The 15,793-nt window shown below is 42.3% G+C and overlaps 1 protein-coding gene across 1 annotated transcript in view; it reads left to right on the top strand.

Annotated features, from left to right (window-relative positions):
• Positions 1–15,793, top strand: part of syt3 (synaptotagmin III) — a 180,405-nt gene that overhangs the window by 123,412 nt on the left and 41,200 nt on the right. The window contains exon 8 of the mRNA XM_079564459.1: positions 10,747–10,965. Coding sequence (XP_079420585.1) covers positions 10,747–10,965 — 219 coding nt within the window. The remainder of the gene's footprint in view (positions 1–10,746; positions 10,966–15,793) is intronic.

Genomic DNA, 15,793 nt, shown 5'->3' with positions numbered 1-15,793 from the left:
AACAAGTCATCATCAAACAGCAATAAGCCCGACGACAGATCTGCCTAAATCCACAAAAGTTCCAATCGGAAAAAATATGGAAGGGGGGGCGGGGGCGGGAGAAAGTGAGGCCTGTGACGCACTGGTTTAATTACGGAGGGTCTGATCGCACGTCACGACAAAAGCTTTCAAACCAAATAAATCTCCACCAAGGCTGTATTTCTGGTGACGCGAAACGAATAAGACTCGAAATCTGGCAACTGTCGTCTGCAAAGTGATGAAGAGAGACATGTTTTCTCCTTCCCAAAGCTGTGTTTGCAACAGCGAAGGAGTAATTTGTGTTAAAATACATACAAAGACACCCACGGGTATTCGGAGCTCTCAACGAGACGCTATAAAGCTGTAATTGAAAGAATATGTTTTTGGATAAAGGGAAAGACTGTAGATGTCCCTGAGCCCACACTGTCGACTTCTATTCAATGTGTTCTCCTCAAAGCTTCCTATAGAAAAGTAATGAAAATTTGTTTTGCTTGAATCTGGTTTGTCTGATGTATTTTATGCCCTTTCAAATAGTTAAAAACAAACATTAACCTCTTAACCCCCGCCTTAACCGAGTGCATTTTCTCCAGTTCAGCAATTCAAATCCATACGGTGCAAAACTAATCTAAATGGATCTTTTTCTTCGCATTGTTTCTAATTCAATATTATTTTTTATTTTTTTAGCTTATCAATACCTGTGCTTTATTCTATTATACATTGTTATTCAACAATAGCATTGAGATGGTTACTCATTACTGCAGCTAAAGGGTCTCTTTTTGCCTTTTCTTTAGCTCTGTGTGGATTTTCTCGTGTATTTATAACTTAGCGAGAAGCTACAGCATTTTGATTGTTTTGCTGCAGCTAATTTTCGCTCAATATGGACATGCTGTATCTCTATATTATGGATTTTCTGAGGACTTTTTAGTCGCTGGCTTAGTGTTTCAGATGAATAAGCCCCTGGGCATAAAACGGCCTAAGAATCGCCTGAACTGTTAGCAGCGAGTTAGCGGCTAGTTAGCAACATTAGCAACATTAGCCTGTGTCTTGTAAACACTGCAGACTCCACGCAACAACATTTAGCTCTGGTTAAATCCAGCACAGACTCTGATTTAGGGAGTGTGGTCTGTAATAAAGGTCTGTAAAAATGGTTAGTCTGGCGTTATAAGTGATTTGCCTCAGGCGCACTGTGGAGCGGGTCAGACTGTTTTTAATGCAGGCTAGCTGATACTATAGAAATGCACTAGCCTTGCATTAGCCTAGCGCCACGAAACTCTTCAAACAGAAGAACTGCATGAATTACAAAAAAAGTTTCTCCAGGTACCAGCAACACTCTGGATAACTAGGAAATGAGGCCCTATGTCAAAAATCCTGAAATATCCCTTTAAGCCACTGGTATTTTAAGCTAAGAGCGCGGATTGAGACAGTGTGTGTTATTGAATACAACTGTGCATGTTTTGGGTTCACAAATACTGCATTTACATTGCAGATCAATTATGGCAAAAGAGATTAACCTTACTGCCGGCTTTAAGGCACCTGCTGTTGAAGTGCGTTCTTTAAACCATTAAGAGCGTATTCTATGGTGATTATTACTTTTCTTCTCATGAGGCTCCAGCTGAAGTCACAGCTCAAATCCCAGCTCACCGTCTATTGAACACATTTTAAATCAATTTCCTTTACAAAGTTCACACAAGTTAAGTTAAATATTTACACCGAGGACTCTGGCTGTTTCTTTGCGGCGCTTTCTTTTCTACCGACATTGATATTCGAGAGCGATATTTCTGTTTCAAACCTTCAGAGCCTCATTTAACATTACCGCCTCAGATCTCTGACACAAGCGAGTTTAAAAAACAGCCTCTTGTCTCTTTTGGATCCGAGCGGCAAAGGAGTGAAACAAATGGAAGAGAGATGTACTTATTACTTCGCCACGTATACGTCTACTGCGGTTAGGGATTAGCTCATTACGTGGCAGACAAAGCTAATCAGCGTGTAATTATAGGTGATAATTAGGAACTAGCGCTAACCTCTGAAATGTGTTAGCGTCAATGAAGTGTGTTTAACTCGGGGTTCTATAGATACAGGCGGCATGTTTGGAATATGGTCATGTTCAAAGCCGTTAAAGGGAGAAAACAAAGAGGGGAAAAACGTTCTCACATTACTCCACCATACACACGGCAACGCGGCATACAAGGGGGCGTGGCCTAGTCAAGGAGGAAGAAAGCCTCGCATGAATTACGATTTTTCACTTTTTTTTGCAATTTTCTAGAAGACACACACAAATAAAGTCAAAATCAGGTTCATATGGATGTTTTTTTTCACAGTAGAAGTGGAAAACGGTGTCATAGCTAACAATGCTGTATGTAGCATGAAGCTAACACTAGCTTCCTGGTTAGCATTGTCCAATTTTAAGTATTTATGGACTGTTGAACCATATGAAACATATATTCATAATTCAGCATTTGTTAAAGGGACTATACAGAGTTTAAACATTTTAATAGTAAGTGTTTTCCTCCCCTACATGTTCCAGCCATGTCCTAATGTGTAGAATGAGCTCAGACTTGTTCACCACAACTGCCTCTAAAATCCTGCACTGTCACTCAAAAAGTTGTCACTTCGGGTCTGAAGTGCCGTCATGCACGAGCTTAATATAGAGCCTGCAGTTACACATACGACCTGTGGTGGCAGTAGTGAGTATAAAAATGGGAGAAATGTCCGTTTTTTCTTTTCTTTGCTTTCCCCCTCTAGCTGCTGTCTGTATTTAACAAGTGCTGAATTATGGCTTTTTATTTTACTAAATAAAGATACAGAGACATGAAGAGGAGCAAAGTGGTTCAACAGCCCATAAATACTTAAAGAACGGATAATGCTAACCAGGAAGCTAACGTTAGCTTCATGCTTCATATGCGTCAGCTACGACTGCCGTTTTTTTTAGCCTCTAAGGAACAATTTGCTGTGAAAAAACATCCATGTGGACCTAGTTTTTGCTTGACTTTATTGGTTTGTGATAAATGTTTAGAGTCCACCAGAAAACAGCTAAAAATTGTGAAAAATTGTGATTCCAATGAGAGGTGATTTTTTATCTGGTTAGGTTGCTCCCTCTCCTATGACGCATTGTCATCTGTATCCAAATGTTCCTCACAATCAAGTTTATACCACAGGCTTTATCTAGCACATGTTAGTGCCTTAATATTTTAAAGACCACTTTTATTCCCCAATCAGTTTAGTGGTTTATTTGGTGGGGACAGTGCATGTTAATGAACGAGCCACACCGGACTGTAGCCTTGGGCAAATTCCCATCTGTTGTCCCACACTCTAAAACACACTCTCATTCATCCTGGCCTATTGTACATGTTTTTAGTGGTAGGGGAAACTAGGGTTGGGCGATATATCGATATATTTTTAAATGAGATATGGAATTAGACCATGTCGTGCATATCGTGATTTTTCAAATTGAGATAAGCTATTAAAGGGACTATACAGAGTTTAAAAATGTTAAAATCATGTATTTTCCACCCCCTACATGTTCCAACAATGTCCTAATGCGTAGAATGAGCTCAGACCTGTTCACCACAACTGCCTCTAAAATCCTGCACTGTCACTCAAAACAGTGCTAATTCGGGTCCGAAGTGCCGTCATGCACAAGCTTTGTCCTGTGTTATACAGTGTTAGTTTGCATTTTATAGTGCGTTTTCAATTAAACAACTCCTATATTGTATATCGATTTTAAAAGGTGCTAGATGCAAGTTAGCCATTTTATACTCACTACTGCCACCTCATGTCATACGTGTAACTGCAGTTTCTATATTAGACTCGTGCATGACGGCACTTCAGACCCGAATTAGCACCTTTTTGAGTGACAGTGCAAGATTTTAGAGGCAGTTGTGGTGAACAGGTCTGGGCTCATTCTACACATTAGGACATTGTTGAAACGTGTAGGGGGAGGAAAATACTTAATTTTAACATTTTTAAACTCTGTATAGTCCCTTTAACCAACATTTATCGGAATATGACTTTTGGTCCATATCGCCGAGCCCTAGGGGAAACCAAACTCCACACAGAAGGGCCCCGTCCTGGTGATAATCAAACCTGGGACCTTCTATCTGTGAAGCACGAGCGCTAATCGTTGCGCCACCTTGCCGCCCATGCGGGTCCATGTTGATAAATGTGACACCGCTATATCCATTTCTTCTTGATTTCCTGTTACAAAAGTGTGTAATATCTGACCGCTCTTCCCTCCTCCTCTCGTTCTGATCTAAACCTTGCAGCGACATGAAAGGCGTCTGTCTCTCTGAAGCAGCTGCCGTTTCATGTGCTTTGTCTGACCCGAGCGCAGCCAGACTCGGGACATAAAAAGCTCTGATTAACAGCGCTCAGACAGACCGTCATGTCCCCCCCCCCCCCCCCCCCCCCCCCCCCCCCCGGCCGCCGCAATGAGCCTGATACGCGCAGAAATAGCCAATTACAATTCCATCTTTTATCACTAAAACAACAATCCCAGGGCTGCTCCCGGCAGCAGCAGAGTCATACATGAAGTGTGAAACATCCCCAAAGCTACACAATTAGCCACCGCTCCTGACCTTGAATTCCCCGGAGTGCGTTTCATTTCAATAATCGAATCACACCTGCTAAATTCAATCAGGAGCCACACAGACATTTGTATCTCGCCGACTTGGACCGTCAGGACTTTCTTTTTGTCTTCACGGCACGTTGGGCGCAGACGTGATGTAATCTTTGTGAAGGACGTCGGAATAACATTTGGACGACGAGGCTAAATGTCCTCTGCCTATTCCATTATTGCTCCAATGAAAAGGCTAATTCATTTTTTTTGCTTTAAAGAGGAGCACATCCTGCACAATAACTGAAGTAAAAGGATTAGAGTAAGTTCACGGCGTTCTGATTTGATGATAAAAAAAGAGCTGCATAATATTAACAAAAATGAAAACTTTCTTGTATATGGCAATGTCAAAATTATTCTGATATTTTTACTAAACCCTAAACGAAGGTTGTGCATTCTCATCCTCATTTACGTCCTGTTTTGTCGCTATTTTGTCGCTTTTTTTCAAGAAGCTTTTAGATTTGAGTGAAGTAGAACTGGAGAAAATGTGCTCGGTTAAGAGGTTAGAAAATATGTAATCAAAACAAAACTTAAAGGAACAGGCCACTGTTTTTCCATACTGAGGTATGTTCTTACCTGAGCTTAGACGGGTTGATGCCCTGTCTGGTCTTTGTGTGTGAGCTCAGTCACACAAAAAGACCAAAGATGTTGTTAGCATTTAGCCTCTCCTCCTCTCCTCTATGGGAACAAACAGGGCGAAGTTAGAAGCGACCAAGCTCTTCCACGTTTTCCCAATTTAAACACGGTTTAGTGAGTGTACATGATCCAAGTATAGTTACACAAAATAAAAAGGGGAACTATATTGTAAGGCGTAATAACACCTTAGGAGCACCTCGACGTCCGTGGAGTAATATCTTCCCTTTTATTGCGCGAATGTCGAAGTGCTCCTAAGGTGTTATTACACTTTTCAATATAGTACCGCTTTTTATAATAATAATGCATTGGTGTTATATAGCGCTTTTCTGGGCACTCAAAGATACTTTTCATTGCACTATTCATTCACTCCATACTTGGCGGTAGTAATCTACTATTGTAGCCACAGCTGCCCTGGGGTTGACTGACGGAAGCGAGGCAACCAGTCTGCCCCATCGGCCCCTTCGACCACCACTCACTCACTCACTCACTAGGCTTCCTGGTGTTAGCAGAACGGTCTCCCACCCAAGTCCCGACCAGGCCCTTCCCTGCTTAGCTTTCAAGGTCTGATGGGATCGGGCAGAGCAAAGGCGATATGGCCACAATACCACTTTAATACCGACATTTTTAATTTTGTGCAACTATACGTGGATCGTGTAACAACTCACATAACCATATTTAAATGAGCATGGTAGCTTCTAAACTCACCCCGTTTGGTCCCATAGAGGAGAGGAGGAGAGGCTAAATGCTAACAACGCCTTTGGTCTTTTTGCATGACTGAGCGCACGCACGAAGACCAGACAGGTACACATCAACTCGTCTAAGCTCAGGTAAAAACATGTCTCAGTATGGAAAAACTGTGGCCTGTTCCTTTAATATTCCCAAATCAGGGCTGGAACCAGGCTCTGGGCGGCTCGTTACTTCTTGCCGCGGGTGAAAAATGGCACATTTCTTGGTAAAAATCTTTTTCTTTTTTGAATTTGAGATGCTCCCCTCTGGCCAGGTTCAGGTTGCACAGCAGATTTAAAATGCATTTATTCCCTCCTCCATACCGTCATGAATAAGAATGTGTAGGAGCATTTCACTACTTTATTGTTGTATAATTTGTGTCTTTGTTGTCATTATTGTTTTGTGAATGTGTTTGAAGCAGAATCATGTACCCAAGACACATTTTACCACTGAGAGACAATAATCCCTTACCTTATTTTGAATGAGAGCTGCTTTTTCAGTGAGTCGGGAAGAAATGGGCGGTTTCGAATCATTGGAAGTACATTGAACATTCCAGCAGCATCGTTTGTCCGTGGGATTATTTCTGATGCTTTCGGGCTTTTGAAACTCGGCATCCCAGCCTGAAAGTAAAATAGGAAATCATCACTTAAGGTAAAGATGTAGCAGTTTGTTTGTCACATGTTTTTGCATTAGGCTGTGTGTGAAAGTGTGAATCTCAGTGACACATTCTTGCGTTACCTTTTGCACTGACAATAATTTGGCGACACATTGTGCAGAACGACATCCCAACAGAAATCTAAATCACCGTATGTTGAACCAGCAACATGGCGGCTGAGTGTGAGCTCGGTTCACAGATGTGTTGTTTGTACAGCACGTTCTCCCCTGGTTGTTTGGATGTGTTTCCTCCAGCTTTCCTCCCATAAGCCCAAAACATGCACATGAGGCTAAATCCTCCAGCTATAGAAGGGGTTTCAAAATAACATTAATTAGTCAGAAAATTGATTGTGCAAACGTTGAAGCCTTAAATAGGATCAAAAGGCATTTAGACGGATTCCGACTGGCATTCAATCTAAAGCTCTTGAAAAATAATGACATTGATTGACTCTTTTCATTGCATATTTTCCAAAAATTCAATGTGTCCAATTTACTTTTGAATATAGACATGTCTCATACCTATTTGGCTTTAAAGATGTTGTATTTGGACAAAAAACAACAACATTAAACCATCTGTATCATGTTATTTTAGCCTTTCCAAAGTAAAGTATTGGCATTTGTATGATGTATATATTGTACCTCTACCACTATGGAGTACTCAAGTATTTTCGGGAGGTATTTTTCAAACCCGGAAGACATGACGCTTGGATTCAGTTAACTCCGCCCCCTTTCTCCGAGTTGATGCAGCCGATGTAACTTTAGCAGTAGTAGAAATATAACATCACAGCAAAAAGTGGAGCTACTTCGCAATGCAGTTATAAGGAGTTGACATTTGCAACACAGCTTCATAAATGGCTAACACACACAAGCTAACATGCGTTTTGATTGATCACTGGCTGTTCTGGTCGCTCCATCGTTGCTGGTTATAAGAGTTTAATCCACTTTGATTCTGGCAAAGGTTCACCAAACATCCATCAAGTGACGGTCACAGAAAACACTATTTTGGTGATAGTCGCTCAATCCCAGAAAGAAATTCCAACTTCTGGCGAGTGGCCTCTTATTTAGGAAGGTTGAATAAAGTCCTGTAGCTCTCGTAGCCAAACGGGCATTTTCGCCACATTATCGTTAGGTAAGAAAAAAGAACAGGCGTTCAGAGTAGGTTCGAAAGAGCTCCTTCTTCACAGCTTTCAGTGCAAACATGACATCTGTTCGGACGCTCAGGGACGTGTTTGTTTTTCTTTATTTATTTCTTACAACCATTGATGGTATAACAGAAATAATGAAAAAGCTGTTTTACAAATTAAAATCAGGCCCTAAATCATTACATCACAGATGTTGAGCTCTTCCGTTCATTTCTGACGTCAGAAGGGAACAAGTCAGTTGTTCACCAGGAGAGGGCGCATTAGCTGCTCAGAGAGATTCAGGAGGATTTCTGAGAACTCCGAGAATGAAGCCAAAAAACACTCTGGGAGTGTGTGTGATAAGGAAATAGGATTACAACATGGTTAAAAGCTCCAAAAAGTCGATTTTGCATGATATAGGACCTTTAAGTTGGACTTTCCGCCACCTGTAGAAACCCTGGTATATGTGACTTTTACCCTCACCATTCTCTACTTTAATATCATATGGGGTGAAAAATAGAGTCACAAATAAAGTAGGAAATAAGCAGCAATGAAAGGCAAATAAAACACACCTTTTGTCAACATTCAAAGGCTGAGAGACTGGAGCGCGGAGCAATACTGACTGAAAAAAACATCCCTTCATAAAGCTGCCTGATGCATGTGTCGCTCACCAAAAGCTGATGCACAAAACTAATATGCAAAACCGAGCGTCTGACGGCGCAATAAGACATGGATGATGTATGACACATGTTCATGAATGATGTCTCTCTGTCGGTGCAGCTCACACATGGGGGAAAAACAAGCCATAGATTAAAAATAATGTTTCGATTCGAAACCGTAAATCATTTTCAGCAAAAGAATTGTTTGTTGTTCTGTAATTAATTTTGTTTTCAGACATCCCAATTTCCCAAGCATCGCTAATTAAAATGAAGTACCAAAAACACGACAGGTGTTGCACAATTTTGCCGCTGCTTGCTCTTCAAAAAAGCGCTAATGTTTCTCAGTAAACCATTTATATTTCATTCAATTTGTGCATGGTGGCACAGCTGTTTCTGCTCGTGGTTCACAGCGAGAAGGTCCCGGGTTCGATTCCCGGGCCTGAGGGAGCCTTCCTGTGCGGAGTTTACATGTCCTCGAGTTTGCTGTAGGTTTCCTCCGGTTTCCCTTACCACTAAAAACATTCACAATAGGCCAGAATGAATGTAGTGAGAGGTTGGTGGGGATTGGAGGGGCTGATGGCACAGACTGGCAGCCTCGTTTCCATCAGTCTACCCCAGGGGCGGTTGAGGCTATAGAAGTACAATACAAGTGTAAGCCATTATTATTATTATTATGAATGAAATCTAGATTCACTTTACTGTGTGAGGATGTGCCAGTGTGTGTCATGTGTGGTGGCTGAAGAGGTCTCTTTGTATCACACAAGAACAAATATTTGGATCTAGCCAAAGTACACACCGGAGATAGAAGTTGTCTCAAAGATAAAGCGTTTATTGCCGTTGTTCCTAGTTACAAAGAAGTACAACCAGCTGGTGACTTTAGAGAGAAAACAGTGACAGTCTCCTTTTATCCAAGTCTTGCACTCCTCTGCGCAGAGAGGGCGACTGCCTACCAATGAGTCAGTGTTTGTGGCTATGTGTTTGTATTTTATCTGCACTTCACGTTATGTGCTGAATAATTATGGTGTTGATCATTGTCTATCAGCTAATCTCACTGTCTTCTTGTTCTGTAGTGTGTAAGCAAAACATGAGTCAGAAGCTTGTTCAGATGGCCAGCCTCTCTTCTGTAATCTGCCCCAGGATGTTACCTATAGTCACTCCTTGATGCACCGGCTTTTTTTTAATTAAAGGGTTATTGTGCTTTTTCTGGCATTTTGATATACTTTCTGATATACATCTTGATCACTGTCATGCACTTTGTTGGTTGGAAAATGCTATATTGATCTAAAGTTTAAAAGTTTCCCTTTTATGTTTCCTGGTGTGACCAGAGACTGTCGAATAGCGATGGACTAAGTGAGGGCCAGCGCGGGCTAGCTGAAGCTCGTTCATGCTAGCAATTTGGTCAGGTTTTTGGAGACAGAAATGAAAACAAAAACAAGCAAAAAATAGGATGATGTTGCGAGTTTTAAAGGAACAGGCCACCGTTTTTACATACTGAGATATGTTCTTACATGAGCTTAGACGAGTTGATGTGTACCTCTTTGTGCCCGTGGAAGAGTGCGCTTCCAACTTCCCCACCGTTTGGAGCTATAAGAATACATTGGGAGAGGCCAAATGCGAACAACATGTTTGGTTGTTTTGCGTGACTGAGGGCAGATAGGTACACATCAACTCGTCTAAGCTCAGGCAAGAACATATCTCAGTATGTAAGAACTGTGTGCCCTCAGTCACGCAAAAAGACCAAAGATGTTGTTAGCATTTGGCCTCTCCTAATGTATTCCTACAGCTCCAAACGGGAGTGAGGTTAGAAGCGACCAAGCTCTTCCACGGTGGCCTGTAAAAATGGTGGCCTGTTCCTTTAAGACAAACATGTGGAGATGAGAATGACAAGCCTGTGATCTATAATAGCTTAAAGAGGGGAAAAAAAGTTTCAATTGAAAGTCCATTAGAGCGAGGAACTTCTGGAGCCTGTCCCAATTTCCTGTTAGGCTTCAGCAGCTAGTAGCAATGATCCGTGTTTTTCACAGTCTATGGATGTGACACAGGTTGCAGATCATCTCTGTCCCTTTAAGTCCCTCCCTGCTCGCTCCCATAAAGCAGAAAACATCCTCTCTCCTGCATTTGTTGCTTTCTTTGTGGATGTAGGTACTGTCGGACATCATCGCTAGTATAAGAGTCAGGTGCCATGGCTCTCCAAATAGTTGCCATGAGAGACTCAAAGATTGATCTGAAAGTCTTTTGATGAGGGATACTAATGTGGTAAAAAGCTCTTTACCGTGACACCTCCCTCTAACTCCCCCATGTCCTCTGCTGTCCTCCGCAGGTGCACAGAAAGACTCTGAACCCGGTGTTCAACGAGACGTTCCAGTTCGGGGTGCCGCTGAACGAGCTCCACTCCAGGAAGCTGCACTTCTCCGTGTACGACTTTGACCGATTCTCCAGGCACGACCTGATCGGGCAGGTGGTGGTGGACAACCTGCTGGACTACAGCGAGGGCAGCGGCGAGAAGCCCATCTGGAGGGACATCATCGAGGGACACGCTGTAAGACACACTCTATTTATAAACCACAACAAGAGAAAGAAAAGTCATCACGTTGTTAAAGTGTCACATAAGTTCACGGAAAGCACTAAAATCTTGGTGTAAAGTTTCTCAATGTATGATTTAATATTGTCAAATCTTAAGAATCAAAATATGCTCAAAAAGGATTACATTATTGACTTGATACTACTTATATAAAAACTGTTTAAAGTCATGTAACACTTGTACAGTTCTTCAATATACTGGTTGGTCCTAATCTTTTTCTCTCAGTTGATATTTGGGCCTAGCATCCTATTGCCTCCTCACAAGCAGCAGAGTTTTAACTCCACTTTACTCAAGTAGACGGGGCAAGTTTATTGGTAGAGCACGAATTGTTCTTAAGGCAATTCAGTGTGCTTCATAGTTGCATAAAATTACAAGGCAGATAAAATCAATCCAGAAAACATCAATATATTCATGAATTAATTACATTAAAAGCAAGATAAATGACATTGGATTCGATCTTGTGATTCTAAACAGAATCACCAGGGGCCCTCTGTGCAATCTTCACCTTCCACCTGGTGCAGTAAAAGTAAACTCTTTAATACTGGCACCAAAGCAGAACCTTCGATGTTCTCTATCTCTCTCTCGGCCCGGGACATGGACAGTGTTTAACGCACAGTGGGAGAAATAGTTCATAGTTTGTCCTGTGCGAGAGCAAAGTGAAAGCAACAGCAGGCATGTTAGTCAGCGCTTGTAGCACTCCACATCTCCGCCGACCCCTTTTTTCTCTAAGCCACGCCCTCAGATTACTGGCGAAAGCACTGGCGCATCGAAGATACTTTACCTTGAGCAACGCTGTTGTTGAGCCAGGCGAAGGATTGGGCCCTTTTAGTGTCATATGCATAGACATAATATTAATAGACTCTGTCTCCTCACTTCTCCCCATCTGCCATAACAACCATGTTCGAGGGGGAAGTCATGGCGGATTGACAGACTCCTCCAACCCAAATCTGTTGTAGCATGTTCCTAATAAGGGCATAAGGGCGAGATCTTCAACGCAGACTCGGCCCTTGCTTGACGTGTAGTTCGGTCGTAGCCACGCCGGCGCCATTAGCTCTAATAAAAATATAATGCTAACGGCCTGTTGATCAAAGTCCGGCCCTCATTAGTATGCGAGATGTCTAAAATGTTTCTTATGAAAACCTGCCTGGTCCCTATAATTGTGCCCAGTGTTATCACAGGAGGAATATCTAGCCATAGAAAGTTTAGGAAAATGAGTCACCCGGCTTTAAAGTTGTTTTTAACGCGTCTAAAGTGCAATGGCAGCTTATGGAAGACTAGCCTGTTCTGCCGCCCCTATATGGAGGTGCTGTATGGCCATTGGTCATGTGCAGCTAAAAAGAACTGTTTCCAGTTTTTAGCAGCGTCAACCTCACTGTGAAAAACCCTGGGATCTCTGGGACCAGACGGAGACCCCTCCCTGATGTTCTCAGAGCCAGTTCATATGGCTCTTAACAGGTCAGAGACGTGTTGGTGCTTGATCACAAAGAGACTTGTTTAAAGTTCATTCTCTGAGCGACAGGAAGCCAGTGCAGAGACATGAGCACTGGACTAATATGGTCATGTCTCCTTAGTTCAAGTTGTTGACAGAGTGACGTACATGTACAGGAGTGAAACGCTGATTACTTCCCTCCTCTAAATATAGGGCTTGTTTTGAACTGTGAGAGAGAAACAGGAAACACTTTAACTTTTCAATTTGTTATTTTCCTGCACAGAATAATTTCAGGAAACGCGCTCCACTTGAGTTATAAGCCTTTCGTTGTTAAACCTGTGCAGCTGAAGGATTTCTTCTGAGAAGGTCCGAGTTATAAAAAGTCTGCGGCGCTGGCTCCATCCCCGGCTCATAATGCAGCGGAATAAAAACCTTTACAGGCGTCCAGACAGCAGCCCCATATACCTCCAACTTTTTATCAAGAGCTGTCCGAGTGGATTTATATGAAATATTCAGCAGACGCTATTAGCAAATTAGATACAGCCCGGGTCCTAAAACGGTTTTGGCATGGACCTTTTCATTTATTAAATAAGTTTAAAACATCGGCCTAAGAGGGAGAGGGAGGGAGGGTATTGATTGGTGCTTAGAGCCGCAGTGACCTGAGTTTCACCTGCGTCACTAACAATAAGACACAGTTAAATACAATGAGGTCTGTGGCCGTCTGGGGCCAGTGTGCCGTTCTTTTAGGGGACATTAGATACTATATATAGGGTCATTCTTTAGTTTTAGCTGTGTGAACGTTGCCAAGTGCAGTAAAAAGAGAATGCTCGATTTACAATTTGATTTAATTTTATGTGAAAAACAATATTGCTTTAACTATTATGATTCATAAACATGGACACGGTGGACCTTTTTTTATCGAACCGCAGCTGAAGCAAAGGATGAATGCTTTCCACTCCATTTAACACACACACGAAATAACCTCAAAAGAACGGCCTCTTCCGCAGGTTTGGCCTCACACCTGATGATTACAAAGATCCATGTCAATAATGGAGAATCCTTTGAACAGCTTGTAAATGGGAACATTTTGAACAATCTTTTTCTCTCGGGATTTGTTCGGTTCTACAAAAACAAAGCAGGAAAAACAAGTCAAAGCTTTTTGCACAAAACATTGTTTGACATAGAGCAGATGTAGCAAAGGCTGGATAATGACTACTTTTCCCTTTATGCCGCTATTTAAACAATACTTGGTTGAACGTTACTTTTATGGATACTTATACTAGAACATTTGTCCAGAGCCATTCAAAGGCACTATACCTGATATTATTTCTAGAAATGAAATTTGTTTTCTCCCATTCAAACACTGGGCATCAAATTATAAAACATCTGTATCAATTTCCTAAAAAGTGACCCTGCAATACATTTTATTTGTTTATTTATTAGTTCATTTGTTAATAAAAAAGCCACTCCATCCTGCACTGCATCCGTTGTCCCACACTCGCGCTCTCAAACACACGCTCATTCATCCTGGCCTATTGGACATGTTTTAAGTGGTATGGGAAACTGGAGGAAGCATACACAGACACCGGAGAACATGCAAACTCCACACAGAGAGGCCCCGTCCAGGCAGGAATCGAACCCGGGACCTTCTTGCTGCGAAGCACGAGCGCTAACCACTGCACCACCGTGGGGCAAAATGATGAAATTTGCCCCTGTGATATGTTAGGAAATAATGTGTACACAACTAACATTTTAGTGGCTTCCTCTTTCATTGTTTGCAATCAGATAAATCAGGTATAGGCTTTAATTTATTCATTTAATTTATGTATTTATTCATCAGGACATTGTACAATTACATTAAGCTTGTGAGTAAAGATGATTGTACTAGACTCAAGCTATTTTCCACCTGTAAAGGGTCTTACAAAGTGCAGTGCAGATAATCATACAGTTTACTTTTCCTTCATCACATCCATAACATTACAGAGGCTAAAACACACCGTTCCTCAGTTTCTTCATGCTCATATAATAATTGACTACAGTCATCAAATATACCGACATATTACAAGGCAATAGTCTCACTCCTTACATCAGTGGTGCCCAAAGTGATGCCCTCAGGCTTCTTGTTAACATCCACACATCCCGAGAGATGGTGATTTTTACTCTAGGTTTAATCATTCAACTTGATTAAAACCTCAAAAACTAACATGAGACAGCGCTGGCTTTAAGGTTCCAAGCCTAAATGACTAATAAAATTACTTCTAGTCACAGAAGCTTCTTCAAGATCTTCAGACAACTCATTAACCTTAATAAAGGCTAATGGGTCGTCTAGTGGGACAAGGCCTCATGGAAGGCCCAGGGCACGCTGGTGGGACTATGTCTCCGAGCTGGCCTGGTGTCGCCTCGGGGTCCCCCCAGAACAGCTGGAGGAGGTGTGTGTGGATCGGGAAGTTTGGGCATCTCTGCTGAGACTGCTGCCCCCGCGACCCGGCCCCGGATAAAGCGGAAGAAAATGGATGGATGGATGGATGGGTCGTCTACGCCCATTGACTCAGCAGCAGAGCAGAACAAAGACCTGCTAGTTGAGTGACACTATAAACAACTTGAACAGGATTTTTTTTTAGCAGTCTGGTTCCCAGGAGGAGCTCAGAGTAGAGTTGCTGCTCCTTCACGTCAAAAGGAGCCAGCTGAGGTGGCTAGGGCATCTGTTCCGGGACATGCTGGTGTGACTATGTCTCCGAGCTGGCCTGGTGTGGCCTCGGGGTCCCCCCAGAACAGCTGGAGGAGGTGTGCGTGGATCGGGAAGTCTGGGCATCTCTGCTGAGACTGCTGCCCCCGCGACCCGGCCCCGGATAAAGCGGAAGAAAATGGATGGATGGAGTCTGGTTCCCTCCTCCTGGGAGGAGCCTGAGTCTTTCTGGTCCCCTCTGGTTGGGTAATAGTGTATTTTATGACCTGAAGAGCTTGAAGAAGCTTCTGTGACTGGAAGCGAAACGTCCTCATCTTTACCAAACCCTGTCCAGTTGAGGATTTAACCTTTTTCTATGGATGAATGAGAGCCTTCACAATCACCCAGTTGAATGTTTGACTGCGCTGACAACTGTGGTCCTCCATACCATATACACTATACTGCATATACGCAGTGTGTGTGTACATTGTGTATGATTGAGAGTGTTTATGAGTGACTGGTTCCTTATAGTAAAGCGCTTTGTTTCTGATAAAGGTAGAAAAGCATAATAAGTTGAGTCCATTTACGATTTACTCTTCAATATGCGGCCCCCGAGGAAAAAGTTTGCCTTACATGGCAACTACATATTCCATAAAAGACAATTTATTTTAAATTTCCATCATTTATTTGAG

This window comes from Gobius niger, assembly GCF_951799975.1.
Source record: "Gobius niger genome assembly, chromosome: 10".
Taxonomy (NCBI): domain Eukaryota; kingdom Metazoa; phylum Chordata; class Actinopteri; order Gobiiformes; family Gobiidae; genus Gobius; species Gobius niger.
Note: the sequence above shows the minus strand (reverse complement) of the source record. Positions and strands in the feature narration are given on the sequence as shown.